Source organism: Melospiza georgiana, chromosome W (assembly GCF_028018845.1).
Source record: "Melospiza georgiana isolate bMelGeo1 chromosome W, bMelGeo1.pri, whole genome shotgun sequence".
Lineage (NCBI taxonomy): Eukaryota > Metazoa > Chordata > Aves > Passeriformes > Passerellidae > Melospiza > Melospiza georgiana.
The window spans coordinates 5,908,939-5,932,230 of NC_080464.1; the positions used below are offsets into that span (position 1 = coordinate 5,908,939).

Genomic DNA, 23,292 nt, shown 5'->3' on the forward strand with positions numbered 1-23,292 from the left:
TGATTTAGAGCTCTTTGACCTTTTCTTTTGATTAAATAAAAGTGTACTAGGGCTCAGCAACATTTTTTGTTACAGGAAGTTTGCAACCTTATCCCTGCTAAATTTTTTGCCTGCAATTAGAAACTGGCTGTATGGGATGGAAGCATTGCATGAAAACAAAATTTAAGATGTTTGAGATAGCCAACACCTTGTTTAGAACAAAGTTTCTTTTCCAGAAATTCAGACCACAGTGTACTAGAAGAGAGGGTAACAGGCTGAGACAGGGAAACACTCAACATCTGCCGACTACGGGATGAACTTCAATAAGTCCAAGTGCCGAGTATTGCACTTCGGCCATAATAATCCCCTGTACCGATACAAGCTGGGGATGGAGTGGCTGGATAGTGCCCAGGTGGAAAGGGACCTGGGGGTGCTGGTTGACAGTCGATTGAATATGAGCCAGCAGTGTGCCCAGGTAGCCAAGAGGGCCAATGCCATCCTGGCCAGTATCAGAAATGGAGTGGCCAGCAGGAACAGAGAGGTCATTCTTCCCCTGTACTCGGCAGTGGTGAGGCCTCACTTGGAGTATTGCATCCAGTTCTGGGCCCCTCACTTTAGGAGGGATGTCGAGTTACTTGAGCGTGTCCAGAGGAGAGCAACGAAACTAATAAGGGGCTTGGAACACAAGCCATATGAAGAGCGACTGTGGGAGCTGGGGTTGTTCAGCCTGGAGAAAAGGAGACTAAGAGGTGACCTCATCACTCTCTACAACTTCCTGAAGGGTGGCTGTAGTGAGCTGGGGGTCGGCCTCTTTCTCCGGGCAACAACGGATAGAACAAGAGGACACAGTCTCAAGAGTCGTCAAGCTAGATGTAAGTTAGAAGTAAGAAGGAAATACTTCACAGAAAGAGTGGTCAGAAACTGGAATCATTTACCCAGTGAGGTGGTGGAGGCATCATCCCTTGAAGAATTCAAAAAAAGACTGGATGTGGCACTTGCTGCCATGATCTAGTTGAACAGTTAGAACATCGGCTGGACTAGATGATCTTATAGGTCTCTTCCAGTCTTGAAAATTCTGTGATTCTGTGACTTTACTAACAGCTTAAAAGAATTCATCCATTTTCTCATGCCAGACAAGTTAATCCAGTGCAGTTCAGAAGCACATTAATCAGTATTTCTTTTTTATGTGTATGTTATAAACATAAAAAAGAAAACCATACTCTTTTATAACACAGCAATTTTACAAGAAAATCAAAAGGACCAGACAACTAGAAATTGGTATTTTACCTTCCAAGATTTTTAATTTCAGCTTCATTAAAAAAATAATCTTATTATGCATTCACGCATTAAAATCTACAGAATTTCTGGCAGACTACACAAAGTCTCCTGAGTGTGCACTGTGTTTGGTGTCCTTCCCACCCAAGAAGCCAGAAAACAACAGCATTTATGAGCAAGGATTTACAATCCCAGCTGGAAAACTTGCACCTTTCTAACACACTCCACAACTTGAGTTGGATCTTTGCATAGCAGAAATGACAAATAACATAACTGAAATCACATTTGTTACATGGTATCAGAGCAATAGGCCATTGAAAATTCAGCAGTAATTTCAGATTATGCCAGGCCACAGCATGCTCACATGTTTCAGATCCTGAAGTTTCAGGCTCTAAAAATGACAAGACTTCAACTATCTAGAAAAATAGCTTTCCAACAAATACCTCAAATTTTATTTCAGTCTTCAGAACAAGGCATTTAATACAACATTTAATAACCGGCTTGTTATAGAAGATGCAAAAAAATAATATGAAGTGTAATTGCCTTTTTCACTTAAATTAGTTGAACCTGTGGTCTTTGTTGTCTGTGGCAATCAGTTGGCACCGAGATACATGGCAACTTCTGTCATACAAATTAAACTTATCCATGAAAGTAGAAATCTTAAGAATCCAGTTTAAAAAAAACCCCAAAACCAACAAACATGCAATTCAGGTTAGTTAGCTATGCTTATGCTGACTACTCCTTACAGGTAATTAATAACCAGTCAAGGCTATATAAGTACTGTCAATAATTCAGTAATGCTATTATCACAACACATTGAGACATAAAACCAGATATTCAGTATTTTTGAAAGGACTATAATTAATCCCTTAATAGCTAAATACAGTACATAGATATCCTAACATAAGGTCTAGGATTATATTACTATTATTATATTTTATTATAATATATATAACTCTAGGGTTGCTTTAGCACTTTTCCACTACCCGAGTGATAGCTATTGCTTTTATTTGGCTGTTCAGCTATGTTAGATAGTTATCAGCTACCAACTTATCACAATTATGGTTTTGTTTCAATTTCCAGGATTATTTTAAGCAAAGTAATATTTTGCTCAAGAGCCCATATTCAAAAACAAACAAAAAAGAGTCCCAGATCATTAAATCTGTATAGAAGTGTTACTTTAGAGTTAAGCAGCTCCCAACTCTAGTGATGTTTTAGGGAGAAAATCCACTATTGTCCGTTTTATCGAGGATATAAACACTTGGAAAAATCACATTACTTGGATAGTCAAAACACTGGAATGTATTAAATATATTCCAGCAATCACTATCTGAAGACAGTCAATATACTCAGGGATGCAGCATGTCTACAGGACAGACTTGGTCCCTTCCAGCATCTTTCAGGTTTTCTGTTTGTCTTTAGACACTACCCCTCTTTTTGCATTATTCAAAAGAGATTTTAGTGTTTAAATGTGTCTTACTTCAAGTGCAAAGTGCAGGAGGCACTGAAGACTTAGCATCACCAACTATACATAAGGGAAACAGTTTTCAGGTGATCCACAGAAGGCTTTCCCAAGTCCTTCACATGATTTAGAGATTAAAACAAAACCTTCTAAATGAGACCTCCGAAAGCTTTTTAAGTCTGGATACCTGCTTATTTAATTCCAGCTTTTCTCATGCAAACCAAGTCACCTCCTCAGCAACACAGCTTTCTTGCTACCACTTTTCAAGAGCACTTTCTCTAACTTGATTTTAGTTTTTAAACCAATGCAACTTTGTGCATGCAAGATTTTTAGCTGCTGACAGCAAAGGAAGTAGCTTTTCTGCTCAGCATGATGACTGGCCAAGTTAGCAAAGGGTGGATTCAACAGCTAGTTTAAATTCACACAGGAAGCCTATACACTGCCAGGAATGGAATCTAGTTTTCCTGGCTCCCAGTCGCATGCCTTTAAAAGAATAAAAGGATACAAAAATCTTTTCCTTTGTTGTTCACCTTTGAGATTTTGCTACCTCAAAGACTACAAAGAAATATATTGCACTACCTCAAAAAGTGTCTGTCAACTTCATTTCTCGAGAGGCAAGGGGAATAAGAAAAGGCTGAGAACATTTCAGATTAATAAAAATAACATTTAAAAAAAATAAAACAAAGGCACAAAAATCTGCCAGGTTTTAGAAATAATACACAACTTTGAAGGAACACTTAACTTATTCATTAAAGTCTTAATCCTTTTCCAGTGATGTAAATGCTTTGAGCAGCAACACATTGAACTACTGTCACAGTAACCCAGCAACCTCTAACATAGTTTCAACTATCAACCACAAAATACATTTCAAGCACTCCATGCCTTCTATAGCTGTGGCATCCCACATCTGTGCACAGCTGCCAGCAAAAATGCCCACACGAGACCCTGGGCTGCAGCAAGACATGCCCAGCAGGTCGAGGGAGGTGATTCTACCCCCCCAACACTGCCCTTCTGAGACCCCACCTGGAGTATCACATCCAGGGGTCTGAGGTCCTCAGCACAAGAAAGATGTGGACCTGTTAGAGTGGGTCCAGAGGTGGCCGCAAAGATGATCAGAGGATTGGTGCACCTCTCTCCTATGAAGAAAGGCATGGGATTGTCCAGCATGGAGAGAAGGCTTCGGAGAGACCTCATTGCAGCGTTCCAGTATCTTAAGGGGCTTATTAAAAGGAGAGAGAGGGGCTCTTTATACAAGCAGATAGTGACAGGAAAAGGGGCAATGGTTTTAAACTGAAAGAGGGCAGGTTTAGAGGAGATGTTAGGAAGAAATTCTTTACTCAAACAGTGGTGAAGCGCTGGAACAAATTGTCCAGAGAAGTTGTGGATACCCCATTCCTGCAAGTGTTCAGGGCCAGATTGGATAGGACCCTGAGCAACCTGATCTGGTGAAAGGCACCCCTTGCCCATGGCAGGGGAGGGTTGGAACTAGATGATCTTGAAGGTCCCTTCTAACCCAAACCATTCTATGATTCTAATCTGGAATCCAGAAACCTAGAGCAGGGCTGTGGGAACACCACTGCCTTAAGTGCTGTATTTATTTCTGAAACTCACACACAATGGAAAAAATGTTAAATGCGTGCACCATAAGGTCTTTCCTTGTTTATATCTTGCTTAGAACTCAGAAGCTCCTTTGGTCTGATAAAGTGTCTAGAGATTCTCTTCCACTGTGCAAAAAAATTAAATTTGGATAAAGAATACTGTGGAATTCTGGTTATCATTACTTTTTCAGTTAGGACTTAGAAAAAACACGCTCTCAGACACAGTAATGAGGCCTCAAGCAAAGCCTAGATCAAATTCCGCATTCCTGGTATTTCAGAGCTGATGTTTTTAGACTGCAGACTTTCAAGTTCTTTTTATACCTCAGACAGCAACAGAAAGAATATAAACCTAATCTTTGTGGAAATCTGTCAGAAGTAGCATTTCAATCTCATCACCCCTACATAAAAAAAGTACTGCAGTACAGAGGAGTCTGGCATAAAACTTATCTGAATTCATTCAAGATAATCCTGGGAAGATCATGGAACAGATCCTCCTAGAAGCTATGCTAAGGCACATACATGGAAGACAAGGAGGTGATTCAGGACAGCCAGCATGGCTTTACCAAGGGCAAGTCCTGCCTGACCAACTTCGTGGCCTTCTATGATGGAGTGACTACATCAGTGCACAAGGGAAGGGCTACAGGTATCATCTATCTGGACTTCTGTAAGGCCTGTGACAGAGTCCCACACAACATCCTTCTCTCTAAATTGGAAAGAGATGGATTCAATGAGTGGACTGTTAAATGGATAAGAAATTGGCTGGACAGTTGCATCCAGAAGGTAGCAGTCAACAGCTCAGAGTCCTGATGGACATCAGTAAAAAGTGGTGTCCCTCAGGGGTCTGTACAGGGACCAGTGTTTTTTAATATCTTCATTAATTACATAGACAAAGGGATTGAGTGCACCCTCAGCAAATTTGCAAATGACACCAAGCTGAGTGGTGCTGTTAACACACCTGAGGGATGGGATGCCATCCAGAGGGACCCAGACAAGCTTGAGAAGTGGGCCCATGAGAATCTCATGAGGTTCAACAGGACTGAGTGCAAGGTTCTGCACCTGAGTCAGGGCAATCCAGGCTGGGAGATGAAGAGATCAAGAGCAGCCCTGCCAAGAAGGACTTGGTGGTGCTGGAGGATGAGAGGCTGGACATGAGCCAGCGATGTGCACTTACAGTCCAGAAAGCTAATTGTATCCTGGGCTGCATCAAAAGCAGCCTGGGCAGCAAGGCAAGAGAGGTGATTCTCTCCCTCTGCTCTCATGAAACCCCACCTGCAGTGCTACATACAGCTCTGGGGTCCCCAGCACAGGAAAGACATTGACCTGTTGGAGTCCAGAGTAGGCCACCAAGATTACAGGGATGAAGCACCTCTCCTATGAGGAAAGGCTAAGAGAACTGGGATTGTTGAGCCTGGCAAAGAGAAGGCTTTGGGGTGACCTAATTGTGGCCTTCTAGTACCTGAAGGGAGCCTACAAGAAAGATGGAAAGAGACTATTTACAAGAGCATGTAGTGATAGAACAAGGGGGAATGGATCCAAACTGAGAATAGGTTTAGATTAGATATTTGGAAGAAATTCTTTCCTGTGAGGGTGGTGAGGTACTGGAACAGGTTGCCCAGAGCAGCTGTGGATGCCCCATCCCTGGAAGTGTTCAAGGCCAGGTTGGATGGGGCTTTGCACAACCTGGTCTAGTGAAAAGTATAATAATGTAACCAGCTGGTTAGGATGTCTGCTAGGAAGAGAATATGCATCTTTATTTTTACAGAGAGCAGAACGATCTGTGAAGGATGCAGCTCTGACCAGCCTTGCTCAAGGCAGACTAAGCTGCACTACAACTGACAACACTGCGGGCTAGGGCACAGACACATGCAAAGCAATTGGATGAGAAAGCAAGAGCCTCGAACCCATGCAATGAGCCAGCACAGTTCTGTACCATAAAAGGGGATGCAAGGACTAGTATGTCTTAAGACATTTGACAAATATTTAGTGGAACTAATACAACTTACATGAGGCAGTCTTTAAGCATAAGTCTCCCATTAATGAGAATTTTGAAGGGCCTCCTTGCACAAAGTTTTCATGCAAGTATATTTGGTAACAATTTTTTTAGTGCTCCCTCTACTCCTGCTCCTTCCTCTTTTGTAGCCCTAATTCTTGGTATTATAAAATCCCTCCCCATCAAGGCTAAATATTTTATCACAAGCCAAATAGCATGACACCAGATGAAAAATAAAAGCAGAAGCAGCAAATGAACCCTCAGGAACAATGATCCTATTTTTATGCAAACCCCATTATCTTGTCTTTAGGTGACTCAAAGTATGGAAAAATATACTACAGAGAACAACCCTGATCTGGTGGAGAATAAACATGGCAGCCTAACCAGTCCTTGAAGCCCAGTAGTTTCTATTTCTTTAGAGAACTGTAGCAATCGCGGTTTTCAGTTCTGTTTTCCACCCACCGCCCTCTCTTCTGTCTACCATCCCCAGTGACACATGAATAGTCTTAAGACATTGAAACACCATTTCTTGGAAAACAAATTTTCTGCTTGAACAGAACAGACTTGTCTGCATCAGAGGAAGCTACCTGAAAATTTCTGCTGCACAGCCTTCTATTCTCCTTTGACACATACAGCAAAAATCCCACCCTTAACTGCTAAAAACCTAAAATAAACGTAGAAAGAAAACAAGTTCGCCTAAGCATTGGTGCTCAGTGGGCCTTTCTTTAGTACCACATTGGTTTAGACCAATCTTACTATTTCTTCCATACTCAAGGGAAAAAAACAATCCACACTGATGTAGAGACTAGGCAGCATAACTGCTCATTATCAAAGCTCATTAGCAAATGAGACACACCACCCCCAAAACAATAAAACATAACGCAGAAAGGGAAGAGAGAGTGGCAACTTCATTGTCCGAGTTTCCACACCTACACTTCACACTGCTCAGTGCTTCTTCCAATATATAAAAAGGGCTTTTAAAATTAAGTTCACCACTAGAAAGATGGTGCAAAACATTTAACTCCTCCAAGCACCACTCCTACAAGACCATATAAAAGGCACAGAATGATGGTGACATCACTGATGACCTCATCCTAATGACATAATAGAGACTCACCGAGTATAGCAACAGCAATCAACAGGAAGCCATAACCCAAACAGAAAGACAAGGGCTTTCACACAGAGGAGGGCTAAACATGGCTCCTTTCTCCATCTCATTGACTCTTCAGGTCTTTGCAATCGGTGAGCACCATGAAAAGCTATAGGAACAGTGTCAGCCCATACCTTGCTCTCCAAGGCAAATTAAAGCCCTTCACTCAAAAATCTTTATAAAACATAATACTAAGTTCCTACAGTAAAAGTCAGCTTCTCACTAAAGACCACGAGCCTGAGACAGAGTAGAGATCTATTCTGAATTAAGTGAAGTGCCTAAGAGAAGTGAGAAGTCTGTAAGGCTAAAGCTAAAAGAAAGGCCACATTCTAGAAACAGCAAAGAGACAGAGAAAGAAAAACAGCAAAGTCGATCTGCCCTAAACCTAAAAATTCTTCTGATAAAGAAGAACTAGTGCTAAATGTCACGTAAAATAAACATGTATGAACTTATTTTGAAACTGTATGCATATGCATTTGAGAGAAAAATAAAAGACGACCTGAAGTCTTCAGAAGTACGCATGCCTTGTTGGGGGACTTGCGTCCAGCGCGTGTCGTAATAAAAGCATACCGAGCTTTACAACTTTTATAAAGTTGTGAAGTTTCTTCTTTTCTCCGCAAAACATTATGGCGAGCCAGGCAGGAGTTCTCTGTCCCCGCAGGGGCAGGGGGGATAGACAGACCTCCAAAGCGCACCCTAAGATTTTTTCCTAGTAGGGCTCCGCTCGTCTCAACTTGCCACCTGCGAAGACAGACAAAGACCTGCTAGCCTGCAGAAGAAGATACAGTATGTACTGAGGGGCCCCCGGGAGAAAGAAAAAAGAGCAAAAGAGTAAATCGCTAAGTTCAGCTGATAGAGCAACTATATTAGAGACAAAGTTCATCGTTCTGATAGAGCAGACCGCAAGCGGCTCTGGAAGTGAGCCGAGTGAACCCATATATGTGTGTTAGAAATTCATAGTTCTGATAGAGCAGAACCGCTAGAGGCTCTGGGGGTGAGCCAAGTGAACCCGTGCATGTGTGTTAAGAGTTCATAGTTCTGATAAAGCAGAACCGCTAGAAGCTCTAAGAGTGAGCCGAGTGAACCCGTGTATGTGTGTTGAGAGTCCATAGTTCTGATAGAGCAGAACTGTTGAGCCCGTGTGTGCTTTGTTTGTGTGTGTGTGATGTCCGAACATTGTGTTACTGTATAGTTAATGTGTGCATTGTGTAGTCAGTGAGCTGTGTTTCTAATCGTGCAAGTATATAAGTGTATAGTGTATAAAAAGAATAAATCTACAGTGCAGAGGAGTCAGTACTACCCGTGTTTGAAGCAGCCGAGTGAGGCCTGAGGCGCCGGCTGCGGCAGGCTACAGGAGCAGAGACAGAAGTGCCCCGCAGAGAAGCGAGTAGAAAAATGTCAGTGATAGTATTTATCGTGTTTAAATGTAGTGATTTGTGTAGATCTAGTACATTTTAACCGTGAGTATGAGCTCAGAGAGTTCCTTTGCCTTAGATGTTTGATTTTGATTGTGTCCAAGAAAATTGATGTGAGTAAATGCTGAATTATAGTATGCTATGTTGTGTTGAGAAAAGGGAGCACTTTGAGAGATATGCCCTTTCCCAGTAGTTTTGTGTGGTGATTTTCTTCCGCTGCATTGTAATAATTTGATTCTCATTGTATAGTAGTGTTTATAGAGATTTTAAGATTTTGTTGCAACAAGAGTGGCATTTTACATAAGAGAACTATAGTACAGTGATTTATGCTTAACTACGATAAAGTTAAAGGAATTCTAAGAATTCCCCCCTTCACAGCAATTCAAGCCTTAGCTCTAGAGAATTTGAGATAAAGAGAGGGTGCGAGTGCATGTGTCGGTGTCTGTGGGCATATCAGAGCTTCAGCTGTGACTAGCACAGCCTTTTTGCAAAGCAGTAAAACAAGTGTAAGTAGACACAGAGCTTAATTAGATTGTGCAAGAAGAGAACTAGAAAAGACTGATATTTTGTTTGCTCAGAATATAGTGTCTATGTCACGTTTTTGATTAGCATGCTGTGTGAGGTGACAGTGGCTGTCCCCTAGGCACAGGGACAGCTCTGGCTGCCCCGTCTCCCCAAAGAACACGAGAATGGCCTGTGAGCAAAAGCTAGATGTGCAGTTATTATTGCAGTGCAGTGTTTATGAGAAATACTGGTTTTGCTGTTCTAATAAGTGTCAAAGCACATGTAAATTAGAAGTTTCTGGTCAAGCAAATTCAGAACCTAAAGTCTTAGAACTTGTGTGTAAGAACCACATCTGATACCTGCCACCTAGAGCTGTGTGTATAAGAAGAAAGTTGAGAAACTACTGTAAAAGTCTGTAAAAAAGTTTGAGTAGAAGCGAGATAGAGCAAAAAGAAATAAATAATGAGAACTGACCAGAGCAAAGAAGTTCCTAAATTAGCCCCTTTTGGGAGGGGCTCACTGAGAGAAGACTGCCAGTAAGAGCAGCTCAGAAAATAAAAAGATTTATAATACTTCATTGCTGTTAGTACTGTTTTAAAATAGGAGGATAAATGGGATAGAGTTTTGTATGCTGAAATGTCTTTGTGTTTTAAGAAATCACCAAGATTTCTTGAAAAGAGAAAACAAAGCAAAGAGAAAGCAAATCAAACATGTTGTTCAGCATGCAGCATAAGATAGCAACGTATGAAATCAAGCAAGAGTTATCGTGCTGAAATGCAAAGCAATCACAGTTCACAAAATGAGTACATATGATTTGCTAAAAGCTCCTCCCAAGGTAAGGGAGGAAGAGTAAAGATGACCTCCCCAAAAAAGAAGAATTTTGTTGACAAGAGCCATATATTCAGTTTTAAATAAAGCTTTAGTACCTGTAGAGAATGTTTATGTTGCAGTGTAGAAAACAACTGAACAACTGGCCAGTCTGAGAAGGCATCCTGGCATCCTTGTGCAAACCTTTAAAGTAATATGTGTACTATGTGTACCTAAAAGCTTTTGTACAATTCGCTCAATTTGCTAAACATTCTCAAATGAGAAAAGTTACTCTAGAGGCAAATGATATAAAGATGTTAAGATTAACATTAACAAACACTGAAATTAAGAAAGACATTAGTAAAGAGATATTAGAATAAGTAAACAAGTGTTTTCAAAAGTATGGGCCTCTGCTGTACCAGAGAGAGTAAAAGATGCTCCCCCATGAGCATCAAGTTTAAAGAAAGAACACAACTAGTAAGAACTGAGTAGTACCCTCAAAAAGAAGATAAAAAAAGAATCAGCCCAATAATTGATAGTACTAGACTAAAGGCTGTCAATAAGATAACACAGAATTTATACCCTGTAGTAGCAAATCCATATACCTTACTAACTTGTTTAACACCTAAGCTAACCTAGTTCACTGTTTTAGGCCTAAGAAATACCTTCTTTTGCCTCCCTATCCACGAAGCCAGCCAGAAAATTTTTGCATTCAAACACAAGCTCACATAGTCCATGTGCCTGAAAGCTTCAAGATTCCCCACTCTGATTAGAGAACAGCTTGCAAAGACCCAGAGTCCCAAGAAGCTCCACAAGAAGAAAGGAGGCTGTTGCAGTACGTAGACGATCTTCTAGTAGCCACTCAGATGAGAGAAGCAAAAGAAGCCTAGACGGTAAGCCTTTTGAATTTCCTAAGACTCCAAAGACGCAGAGTCTCAAAAAAAAAGCACAAGTAGTGAAACAGAAAGTAATCTACCAAGAGTAAAATAATTATGAACTGCTCGCCAGACCCCTCTATGCTCTTATTGCCAATAGAAACAAAGATCTCCAGTAGACACAAGACACCACATGAGCCTTTCGCCAGCTAGAGAGAGTGCCCTCATGTTGGCTCCAGCTTTGAAACTTCCAGATGTAAGTAAACCATTCTTTCTATTTTTCCCACGCAAGGAATTGCCCAGAGAATACTAGCTCAAGACTTAGACCCTTACTGAAAGGCAGTTGCTTACTTCTCTAAGCAACTAGATGCAACAGCCAAAGGATGGCCAAGTTACCTCAGAGCTGTAGCAGCAGTCATGCTGAATATTCAAGAAGCACGCAAGTTTACCCTAGGACAAAAATGACTGTGCTAGTGTCCCACACAGTGTCCGCAGCACTAGAAGTAAAGAGTGGCCACTAGCTCTCACCACAGAAGTTTCTGAAATGCCAAGCCATCATAGTAGAGCAAGACAATGTAGAGATAGTAGTGACTAATATTGTCAACCCAGCTTCTTTTCTCAGTAGACACCATAGTTGCCTAAAGACCACCGAAGCTACCTACTCCCGCCGCCCAGACTTAAAAGACGCTCCTCCAGACGATGCAGAAACCTAGTTCACTGACAGAAAAGCGACATTGCAAAGTTCACAGTGACTACCTGCAGAGAAGTAATCGAGTCTAGACCCTTACCAACAAGTACCTCTGCGCAGAAAGCTGAAATAATTGCCCTGACCCGTGCCCTAGAAAGGGCAAAAGAGAAGAGAATAACCATCTACACAGACCCAAAGAATGCATTTAGAGTCACACATGCACATAGAGCCATCTAGAAAGAGAGAAGACTGCTGATCTCACAGAGAAAAAAGAGACAATCCAGCTGCTAGAAGCAGTTCAGCTACCTAAAAAAGCATATTAAAGCACACTAGAGAGTGAGCTTAAAATTAAAAGAAAGAAATGAGCTAGCAGATAGAGAAGCAAAAAAAGCAGCAAAGAGTGAAGTACAGATTTTCCTCAAAAGTAAGCCATAATACAATAATACTAACCAAAAGAGACGTACAACTGCAAGGGGTGGGCTACCATTGAAAGAGAGCTAAAAATCCCTTCCCATTTTCGTAGTTACTAGTGAAAGAAAGGCACTAAAAAACACACTAAGGCCTAACTACTTAAAAGCCTTTTATAGAGTGTAGCTCCTTTCTCAAAATGACCAAAGCTGCGAGTGCTACAGAGTGCATTAAAATGAAGTGTTGACTTTGAAGCAGTAATTTCCACAGGCTTTCTAGAACACACATCTGATTGAAACAATCGTTGTATCATTGTCAAGAATTTATATGCCACTATCACTCAAGTAAGCCGACAATGAAATCCTTGCCTCCAGACTAACCCCAAAATACGCCCCCGGCCAAAACTCAGTCAGACTGAGAGAGGCCATGAGCCTGTACAGCAGTAGCAAATTAACTTTTCAGAACTCCCAACGAAAGAAAAGTATCAGTATTTACTAGTATTGATAGATACATTTTCAGAGTAGCCAGAAACATTCCCCACCAGAACTGTCAAAGCTCAAGAGGTGACCAGATAATTTTTGTAAAGAATAATACCATGCTTCAGAGTTCCAGCCACAATATCCTCAGATAAAGAATCACATTTCATTTCCAAAATAGTGCAACAGATTAGTAGCCATCTGAGCATAGATCAAGAACTTCACACCCCATACCACCCCCAATCAAGCGGCCAAGCAGAGAAAATGAATCATTTAATTAAGCAGCAAATCATAAGACTGAAGCAAGAAGTTAATCTACCCTAGCCCAAGCTCTTCCACTAGCAATATTGCAAATTCAAACTAAACCTTGAGCTAAAAGAATGCTGAGTCCTTTTAGAATGCCTTATAGAAGACCATACAGAATACAAAGAAAATGTCCAGAATGTCCACCTACATAGTAGCATTAAGCAAACAGTTCAGAGTAATTGAGAAACATGTAGCTAAAACTTAGAGCAGAGAGTTAGATAGCCTGAAGATGATGTATATGTTAAGTTTCTTACAGAGAAGACTTCAGAACCACAGTGAAACACAGACCACTGCGAGTACTTCTCACCACCTTCACTGCAATCAAAATCAAAGAGCAAAATACCTAGATCCATCACTCTCGAGTGAAGAAGGCCCAGAAACCCCTTAAAGAGTGACGCCAAGAGACAATGAACTGAGATTAAAACTTACTTAAGCGAAATGAGTATATTGCAGTCAAGAGTAGCTCATATTTTAGTTTGTAGAATTGTATTGTGTGTAATCACAACTAAAGTTTCAGAACTTGAGAGTACCTCTGTTCAAAGTAATGCTAAATAGCCTTAGTCCCTGACATTTAATCAGTATACTAGATCCATAAGAAAACCTTCTGAGATAAAAGATTTAAACATATCTACTGTAGTAATCCACGAGAATCAGATATGTGAAAAGCAAGAATGGCAAGAACAAGAACTGTAAACTCTTCAAAGAATCAGAAGAGAAGAAATCAAAGTAAAGTGCCAAGTCATCAATAGAGTAGCTTATGAGAGACCAGATGTAATTAGTGTCTGAACCTACCCTAGTGTATATGAACACCAAGAAGTCTGTAATAACCTAAGTGAATCAGACTGTTAGTGTAATTTCACCTTGATACAGCCTGTAAAAGTGACCTGCCTTTGAGCTCGAATTACTATCAAACTTTCATTTGAATTCAAAGTAGATGTGACTGAACAACAGCTATTATTCAATCCAAAATAGTCTCTCAAATGTGTAGAATTGATAATGCAAATTAACATCTCAAAAATCCAACCAGCCTGCTCCTCCTTCCTAAAAACTCCCTTTGAGAGCTAAACACTGCACTTTTTACCACAGCAGAGCCTTATACACCCCATTCATTTTCCAAGCCAGTTAGCTAAACACCCAAGCAATGACTGGTAAAAAGTGCTGAACTGCAAGTAGTAAATTAACCCAAGCAAAAGAAGTGATTTTCTTTATTTATAGCTATCCCCTTTCCTACTGAAATTTAGATCAGTGATTGTCCCAATCTGAGGCAGTTAGATTCTGCTTAAAAGAAGTAGAGAGAGACCCCCCCTCAGAACTCAGCAGCAAACTGTAAGATTTTGAACATCACTTTTGTGCTGAGTGTTTCAAGTAGCAGAAACCTGATCCCAGTTTCTTCTGAAGAACTGCAATGAATTTAAGCTCTTCTCTCAGACTTCCCCTTCATTATTTACTTGAAGCTTAGACCTGAAACTAAAAGCAAAGTGAGTAAAGTTTCGCAGACCAAGAAAGACATTCCTGCTTGCCACACATCTGAGAAATCAAGTGCTCTAGAGAGAGAAAGAGATTCCTGAGATCTCTACATTTCAGAACAAACATCTGCCTCAAATATGACCTAAACCTCTGTCAGATACACTTGTGAAGTGTCTGAATTTGCAGTGTGAGCCCAGCACATCCCTCTAGCAGAAAGAGATAGTCATAAACAGAAAGCAGTTCCTGTTCCCCATAACAAACATCTAACTAGCATATTAAAGACAAAATTAAGAGTTTTAAATAGAATTGATTCAGAAATACTAATAAATAAACTAGCCACTGCAGCAAGTAGCCTAACAAAATTGAAGCAGCCTTTATAGTAATCTCTATTAGCATTAAGAACTAGCCAGTGACAAATTTCAAAAGTACTGCCAAAGTAAAGAAGTATGAAAAGGCCAGAGACCAAGACCACAAGTTGATAGTAAAAGCACTTAGTATAGTACAAAATAATGTGTCTTTAGCTTTCAGTTGTATACAAGCACAGTTATAAATACAAGCAACAGCAGCTCTAATCATATGAGAAAAAAGTGAAAGTAATTTTCCAGCTGAAATTCAAGAAATTGTGTTAGATAATGTAATTGATTTTGAAAAGAACTTTCAAACCTAGCAGACTATTGTGAATTTCACCTATGATCCTGTTTCTAATGTAGCAACTGCCTTTGTGCTTACCATACATAATGCCACTGTTTATGTTGTCCATCCCATCATTGCTCTAAGATCAAACCATGAGAAAACAATACTCTATCCTTCAGAACATAGAGTGTGAGCACAAAAGATGAATGAGAAGTAGCAGACAGTAAACTTAAAATCCTGCATTACTAGAGAACAGATAAGATTCATTTGCGAAAGCAATACTATTAATGCTCAAGATGTGTGTTTAGACACTGAACAGAGTATTTGTCACTTCGAAATCCATCCAGTCACTGACCAAAAAACTGTGCTCGTATATACTAGAAAAGAGAGTATGCTTGAAAACTGCTTGTGCTGCTGTACAAATTGATAGCAATGATGTTATTCTGTCTAGTAGAAACCATTCTAATCTCTGTATATGTAATTTTGTTAAGATTATTAGATGTGATCTTTGAGTAGTCACCAACTGCGAATAGAATCTTTAATAAGTTGTGTAACCCCATTGTAGTCTTACTAATATTAGTTGAGATAAGTTTAAGACTATCTATTACATTGTTAATTTAGTACTAGAGAATGCTACAACAAATAGCTGTACTAACATCTTTGTCAAAAGCACACAGTGAAGCACTAAAAGACACTGTTGTGAAAGTTTTCATTAAGTAAAAGAATTTACTTATTTCCTAAGAAAGGGGGGAATGAGACAGAGTAGAGATCCATTCTGAATTAAGTGAAGTGCCTAAGAGAAGTGAGAAGTCTGTAAGGCCAAAGCTAAAAGAAAGGCCACATTCCAGAAACAGCAAAGAGACAGAGAAAGAAAAACAGCAAAGTCGATCTGCCCCAAACCTAAAAATTCCTCTGATAAAGAAGAACTAGTGCTAAATGTCACGTAAAATAAATATGTATGAACTTATTGTGAAACTGTATGCATATGCATTTGAGAGAAAAATAAAAGACGACCTGAAGTCTTCAGAAGTACGCATGCCTTGTTGGGGGACTTGCGTCCAGCGCGCGTCGTAATAAAAGCATACCGAGCTTTACAACTTTTATAAAGTTGTGAAGTTTCTTCTTTTCTCCGCAAAACAAGCCAAGTGTCACTGAAAAGCAAAGCCTATGCCAACACTTACCTGTACGTTGCCAGGCTATCCACTGCATTTTACAGCTCAGATGAACAAAAATGGAAAGTTTGAGCTAATCCAGTCCTTGCTCTCGCCTTCTCTAGCAGGGCTGGCCTGGTGCCAGCATCCTATACCCCATGGGGAAGCCAGAGGCTGGGAGGGAGAGGTCGTCCCCAGGGGGCATAATGCTACTACCGAGGCAAGGGGCTCCTGCAGCTAGCCTCGAAGGAGCATGCCCCAGGGGCGTGCGGGGAGAGGCCTGCCACGAACCCCGGGGAAGGGCAGCAGGCCCAGGCCGCCCCACAACCCATCCAGTCCTCCACTCACCCTGGCGGCCCACGATCTCAGCCACATGGTCAGAGCTGGGCACGGGCACGCACTCGGTGGTGTTGACGCTCTTTCCGCAGAGCAACGCCGTGTGCTCGCCGCTGAGGCCCACCGAACCGCCGCCACTCAGGCCACCGCCGTAAGTGTGGGACAGCATTGCCGCCATCATGCCCTCAGGATCGTGCGCCCCGGCCGCTACCTCCTGCTCATCGAGAGCGGGCGAGAGCAGGACGGATCCCAACACCGGCAGAGAGCAGGACGGATCCCAACACCGGCAGAAGCGGGAGCGGCTGGGAGGGCGAGGACGACATGGAGAGCAGCAGCAGCGCGGCCTGGTGGTCCTCTTCGTCCTCTTCCTCCAGCTCCAGATCTCCCTCGCCCCTCGCCGCCGCCTCCCCCCCCGCTCCGCCAAGCTTCGGCTCCCCGAGGGAGTCCGGCGGAGGCGCCAAGCCCGCCCGCTGCCGGGCCACCCCCATCACTCCGCTGCCTCCGGCGGGCAGGCCATGGTCGCGGAAGCCGAGGCCGGAGATGTACTGCTGGAGCAGAGGCAGCGGCGGGGGGGGGGGAGGAGGCGCGGCAGCTCGGCGGCACAGGAAGCCGTGGCGGCGCTGCTGCTCGGCATGGCGGGGAAGGCACGGCAGGCCGGGCAGGGTCTAGCGGCGCGGAGCCGCCATGCCGTGAGGAGCACGACCCGGACCCCAGGGGCAACACTCAGCAGACCTTCTACCCCATAACCCTCCCCACAACAGGCCTTCAGACGGCGCTGGAATAGAGGGATCAGCAGGGAAGAGGTGATCCCGCCCCGCGCTCGCCGAATCGCCATTGGGCGGCAAAGCCGGTTCCTGGGCGGCACCAGAGATGGATGGGGCCTGCGGGGTGCGGGGAGGCCCCGCCCTCGACCCCGCCGCCTCAGCGCTTCGGTGAGCCCTGGGACGGTGGGGTGCTGTGAATTAAGGTCCGGTGAGACGGGGTGAGCCCCAAAACAGACAAAAATGACAGACACCGTCTGATGGACGTGGTGCCCTCTTTCCCCTCATAACTTGTTGTGTGTTTCCCCGCTGAGGTAAAGGCTCTGTGATTTGACAGTTACCTCCCCAACAGAGCCCATCTCCCTTCTCTGTGGTAAAAGCAAAGGCAATTGGCTGTGGACATCTTAATACAACCATAATAATGTGCTTGAAGGTGATCTCTCACGGAGTTAGTTGCTTTATTAAACAGAGCATCTTCAAGGACAGCCCAATGTGTCAGGGACATTGGTATGAGCACTGTGGCTTGAACAATTTATAGCCCATACTACAAATTAGAATCCAATAAAGCCTTTATAAAGTCTGTTTTAGGAATATCAAGTTCTTTCTACCGTGCTCATATTTGAGGTGATAGAATTGTATAATGACTTTGCAGTCAATAAAAAAATATGTAATGTCCAGACATCTTTTTATGAAAACCCTTTTCTTAGGATTTTTCTTCCTGAGAAGCTGAGAGGCTCCAGGAACAAAATGTAAACAATGGTTATCTGCTGCTGTGGAATGCATCAGGTACATCTGTGATTGGCCCATCTTAGATGTTTATAATTAATGGCCAATCCCAGCCCAGTTAGCTTGGACTCTGTCCAAGACACAAACCTTTATTATTCATTCCTTTCTATTCTTAGCTTAGCTAGCCTTCTGAGATGAAACTTTTCCTTCTATTCTTTTTAGTATAGTTTTAATGTAATATATATATAATAAAATAATAAATCAAGCCTTCTGAACATAGAGTCAACATCCTCGTCTCTTCCCTCACCTGAAAACCCCTGTGAACACCATCACCATGTAATTCTCCAAACTTCTTTCCATATTGGTTGTAAAATAGTTACATCAATCTATTGTCTGAAGGAGTAGGCAGTACGGAAGGATTATGTGGTATATCAAATGTAGATGCAGGTGGAAGCCAGTTGATGTAGCTGAAGTTTTGCCTTTTGGTTCACTTCAATTTGCTCTTTTGAATGGCAAAATGAGCTCACAGCTTCAGGGCCATCCCTGCTGTGGCAGCAACGTGACTTCACACACAACAAATGCTCCCCATAAATCCTACATGGTGATTCCTACCAAGGCCGGGTTGGATGAGGCTTTGAGCAACCTGGTCTAGTGGAAGATGTCCCTGCCCCTGGCAGGGATCTTTAAAATTCCTTCCAACCCAAAATTTCCATGATTCTAGGATTCTATGGTCCTGGGAACTCTCTGGGGGACACATCCTGCTGTTCACCCATAAATGACCAGCTCGTTTTTGAAACAGATTCGAAGTGTCTGGTTTCCAGCACTATCTTGTAAATTCCGAACATTTCCAAGGCATTTATAACCCCCAGGAGGACTATATTTCTAACGTGCAGGTAAAATGAAGTGCCAGTTTCCTTAGCATTCTCCAAAATGATGTCTCACCAAAAATTGTTGGGATTCATTTATTCAGCTATACTGTCATACAGGGTCAGGGAAGTAAGTCCTGTACCTGGATCTATTTAATACCATCCCAATCCCTGCCATGACACCAGAAGTTGACCTTCTCCCAGAAGAGAAGAGGGACCTACAAGGTTCACACACATCTGAATCTCTCAGCCTAGTCTTACTCTTTTTTTTCCTGTTTTTGGTGGAACAAAGAGAAGATGTAGAGTGAGGTATAAATATCAAAGCAAGGATTATGTGCTTAACTGTAAACTGAGATGGAAGATTAAGTCTGAAAAAAGAATTACTTACTTGGTGGCTTGTTGGGACCTGTTCCTCACAGCTCACTTCACACCAGGGAAGCTATTTTAACCCTCTGTCTTCCCCCATTGCTTCACTCACCCCCATCATGGCTGAAGGAATTTATTAAAGAACATCATTAAAAGCTGAACTACATTTTGATTGACCCAAGAGGGGTTGTTCAGGCTTGTCACATTTTCTTTCATAAAACACTACTTCATAAAATCATAGAATGGTTTGGGTCGGAAGGGACCTTCAAGATCATCTAGTTCCAACCCCCCTGCCTTGGGCAGATATGCCATTCACTAGATCAGGTTGCTCAGGGTCCCATCCAACCATGCCCTGAACACTTCCAGGGATGGGGCACCCACAAGTTCTCTGGGGAACTTGTTCCAGTGCTTCATCACCGTTTGAGTAAAGAATTTCTTCCTAACATCTCCTCTAAACCTGCCCTCTTTCAGTTTAAAACCATTGCCCCTTTTCCTGTCACTATCTGCTTGTATAGAGCCCCTCTCTCTCCTTTTAATAAGCCCCTTAAGATACTGGAATGCTGCAATGAGGTCTCTCCGAAGCCTTCTCCTCTCCATGCTGGATAATCCCATGCCTTTCTTCATAGAAGAGAGGTGCACCAATCCTCTGATCATCTTTGTGGCCACCTCTGGACCCACTCTAACAGGTCCACATCTTTCTTGTGCTGAGGACCCGGACACAATACTCCAGTTGGGGTCTCAGAAGGGCATGCTGTGGGTGAATCACCTCCCTCGACCTGCTTGGCATGCGTCTTTTGCTGCAGCCCAGGATGTGGTTGGTCTTCTGGGCTGTGAACATACACTTGGCTCATGTCCAGCCTCTCATCCACCAGAACTCCCAAGTCCTTTTCCACAGGGCTGTTCTCAATGACTTCTTCTCCCAATCTATACTCCTATCTGGGATTGCCACAGATGACTTTCAGAATTCAAATAATATGTGCACTCCCCAATCAAAGGACTTGAGAAGGTACGACATGAGCATACGGACAGGTGTCTTGGATTGAAGGACAGGTCTCTGCTAAGGAAGGCAGGAGCCTCCCTTGGAATGGAGAATATGACCCCCTTCCCTCCAAATTATTTAAATTTTGAAATTAAGGGGCTTTCAGGCAGAGATATGAGAATAGGAGTAACGGAGTAACAGTTCTTTACTAGTATATATAACAAAGCAAACAAACAACAATAACTATGGTAGCAACAACAAACAGAACCAGAAACCCAGTAACAGCCTTCTCTGCCGCAGGCACTTTCCCCTTTGGTGTAGTGATGGTCACAGCTGGCAGGGGCGCTGGCGGGCTCTCGGTGGGCAGGGCAAGTGCGATAATTCCTCGCGGCTGCAGGGGGCGCTCCGGTACGAGCTCAGACACCACGTGGTAATGGCGGACTTGACTAAGACGGGAAGGGATGGAAGAAAGGCTTGCTTTACAACCCCCCAGGGGCAGCTGATCCCAGTGCCGCCGCAGGACTCTCAGGAGCAGCAAGCTAGGCCGGCAGGAATGAGCAACAATCCCAGGTGATAGACAAGATGTATCAAACTCCACAGCTGTAGCGAGAACCACGGGATGTCTCGGCAGGCTGGGGTGCGGGACTACAGTGTAGCGAAGACTCAGAGCAGTGGAAAAGAAGTGGCAGGGGCAGAGCAGCGACAGCCCGGCTTCGAGCAGGGCAGAGGAAAGGCGGACTCGGAATCCCGGGGTTTTCCCCCTGAGGCACACAAGAAGATGGTGAAAAGTCCCTCTTTTAGTGAGGTAAGGTCCCAGTGTGTGAAAAAACAAAGTTCACTTTCCTGTAAAGATTTAAAAAGTTTAATAAAGGACAATAGGAGACAAAGACAATAAAACAAAGATTTAAGGCCAGATGCCTCTTGGCATTCAGCCAAGAGCACACCAGCTGTTTTGGAAGCACCCTTTATATACCCTTTCTATTGCATCAGCCTGTTACATATTCATAAACAATTATGCATATTAAACTTTTCCCCAAATTCATTTACACATTTCAAGAACTGTTTAGCATGGCTTATCTTTGGGTCCACCTTTTTAGAGCATGTGTATTTCTTGGTTGTGGTTTTAGTCCGTTCTTATCACCGCCAGTTATGGGCTTTGGTCCATACTTTCTACCGATGGTAAGTGTTGATAGTCATATCAGTAGCAGGGGTCTTCATCACATGTTCCTTGAATATTATCCCAACCAAGCAGGCATTTTAACACAAGCATATCTATATCAGCTATTTCAGTACTATGTCTAAGCATAATTAACAAGAGAATTAAAAACTATATCTTTATAGCAAAGTTACTTTAACATTATATATATAGCATATGTCTTGGTTTGAAAAGACAGGTGTCTGCTAAGGAAGGCAGGAGCCTCCCCTGAAATGGAAAATGTAAACCACCTCCCTCTGAATTGTTATAATGTTGAAATTAAGGGGGGCTCTCAGGCAAAGATATGGGAGCAGGAATAACAGTTCTTTATTAGGGAAGAAAATTTAAAAAAATAAAATAATCAATGCAGTAGTACAAAACAACACTGTTAGAGTCAGAATACAACCTGACACCCTGTGAGTCAGTAGCAGTCCAATTAAATGGTGGCTGCAGTCCTCCTGGAGTGACAGATGTGGTTATGTTGAAACAGTGATCCTGTAAAAGGGTGTAGTCTTCCTCTTCATCTACACCCAGTCATGGTGTAGATGGGCCTGGTCTTCCTCTGGGAATCCAGTGAAGAAGAAAGCTGTTCTTCTGGGAATCCAGTGGAAAAGGCTGCCTATGGTCTTCCAAATCTTTGATTATATCCAGTTAGGAATGCTTGGCTCCTCCCTCTTGGTGGAGCTTCTCACAATGGGATGCTGTAATTTTATCAGTCATGCAGTGAGACACAATGGTCCATTTAACAGAAGGTATCTCCCTGGAGGGAGGATTGGTTTGTGGAAGAGATAAAGAAAACTGCCCAATTAACAGAAGATAACTGCTCCACAGATAGGAATAGAATACACACGCTTATTTCCAACCTAAGACAGCACCCATTTTAATATTTGCAAAAAGCCAATATAATATATATCTATAACAACCCCCCCTTCTTTTTTATAAATAATTTGACTTGAGCAAAAATTCTTGTTTTCTAACCTCCATTATTTGTTCATTTTTTTTCACAAATCAATTTTGCATCTTCAAAGGGTCTTCCATATTATTTTTTTTCTTTAACACCATTATTTTTTGTGACATTCCAGGTGTAGCCAATTTTGGGTCCATAGGTATTGTTACCACTTGCATGCCTTGGACTACGCTGGTGATTAGCCAAATAAAACAGGAGATCAAGCAAGGAAGAAATATCAAACCAGCTGTAGCACATAAAAGGAAGAAGCCTAATTTCTTCCACCATTCGATCCCCAATACATTATCCCACCAGCTAGTGTTTAGCATTGGTTCACAATTTTGGACTGGTACATGGGCTATTTTTCTGATATTCTTGGCTATATCCAAGATGGCATTTCCATAGTCATCTATTTTCAAACAACATGATGTATTAAATTTTTCAGAAACACCCCCTTCTTCAGCTAATAAATAGTCTAAAGCCAAACTATTTTGATACACTGCAGCTCTTGTCTGGCTTTGTTGACTCGATATTAATTCCAATGCCTGACCAGTTCTGTTATTATTGTTGCAACTGCTTGGAGTCTTGTAATACAATTTACACATAAATTGGGGTTCGATATCCCCAAATCCCATCTTGTGCCCAGGTGGCTGGCCCATATGTTTCCAATATGCATTCAGGAGGGCATTCCTCATCTCCCCATTTTTGAAATCCTCTGATCAATTCTCTTTTATTTCTTTTTAGGTCCTCATAAATTGGTACTCCTAATTGATCTGCATCTGGTCCTGGTAAAAGAAAAAATCCTAGCTGTATGATTCCCAGAGTACAAATCCCTTTCCACAAGGAGGGGAGTATTGGGTATGTTCTTTTCCCACATATCCAAAATAAACCATCTGGTGCTTTCCAATAATAATTTTTCTGTTTATTTATATT

The 23,292-nt window shown here is 42.3% G+C and overlaps 1 protein-coding gene across 1 annotated transcript in view; it reads right to left on the reverse strand.

Annotated features, from left to right (window-relative positions):
* Window positions 1-16,891, reverse strand: part of MEX3C (mex-3 RNA binding family member C) — a 31,776-nt gene extending 14,885 nt beyond the window's left edge. The window contains exon 1 of the mRNA XM_058043108.1: window positions 16,533-16,891. Within this exon, the coding sequence (XP_057899091.1) occupies window positions 16,533-16,701 (169 nt within the window). The 5' untranslated portion in view covers window positions 16,702-16,891. The remainder of the gene's footprint in view (window positions 1-16,532) is intronic.
* Window positions 16,892-23,292: the final 6,401 nt, after the last annotated feature.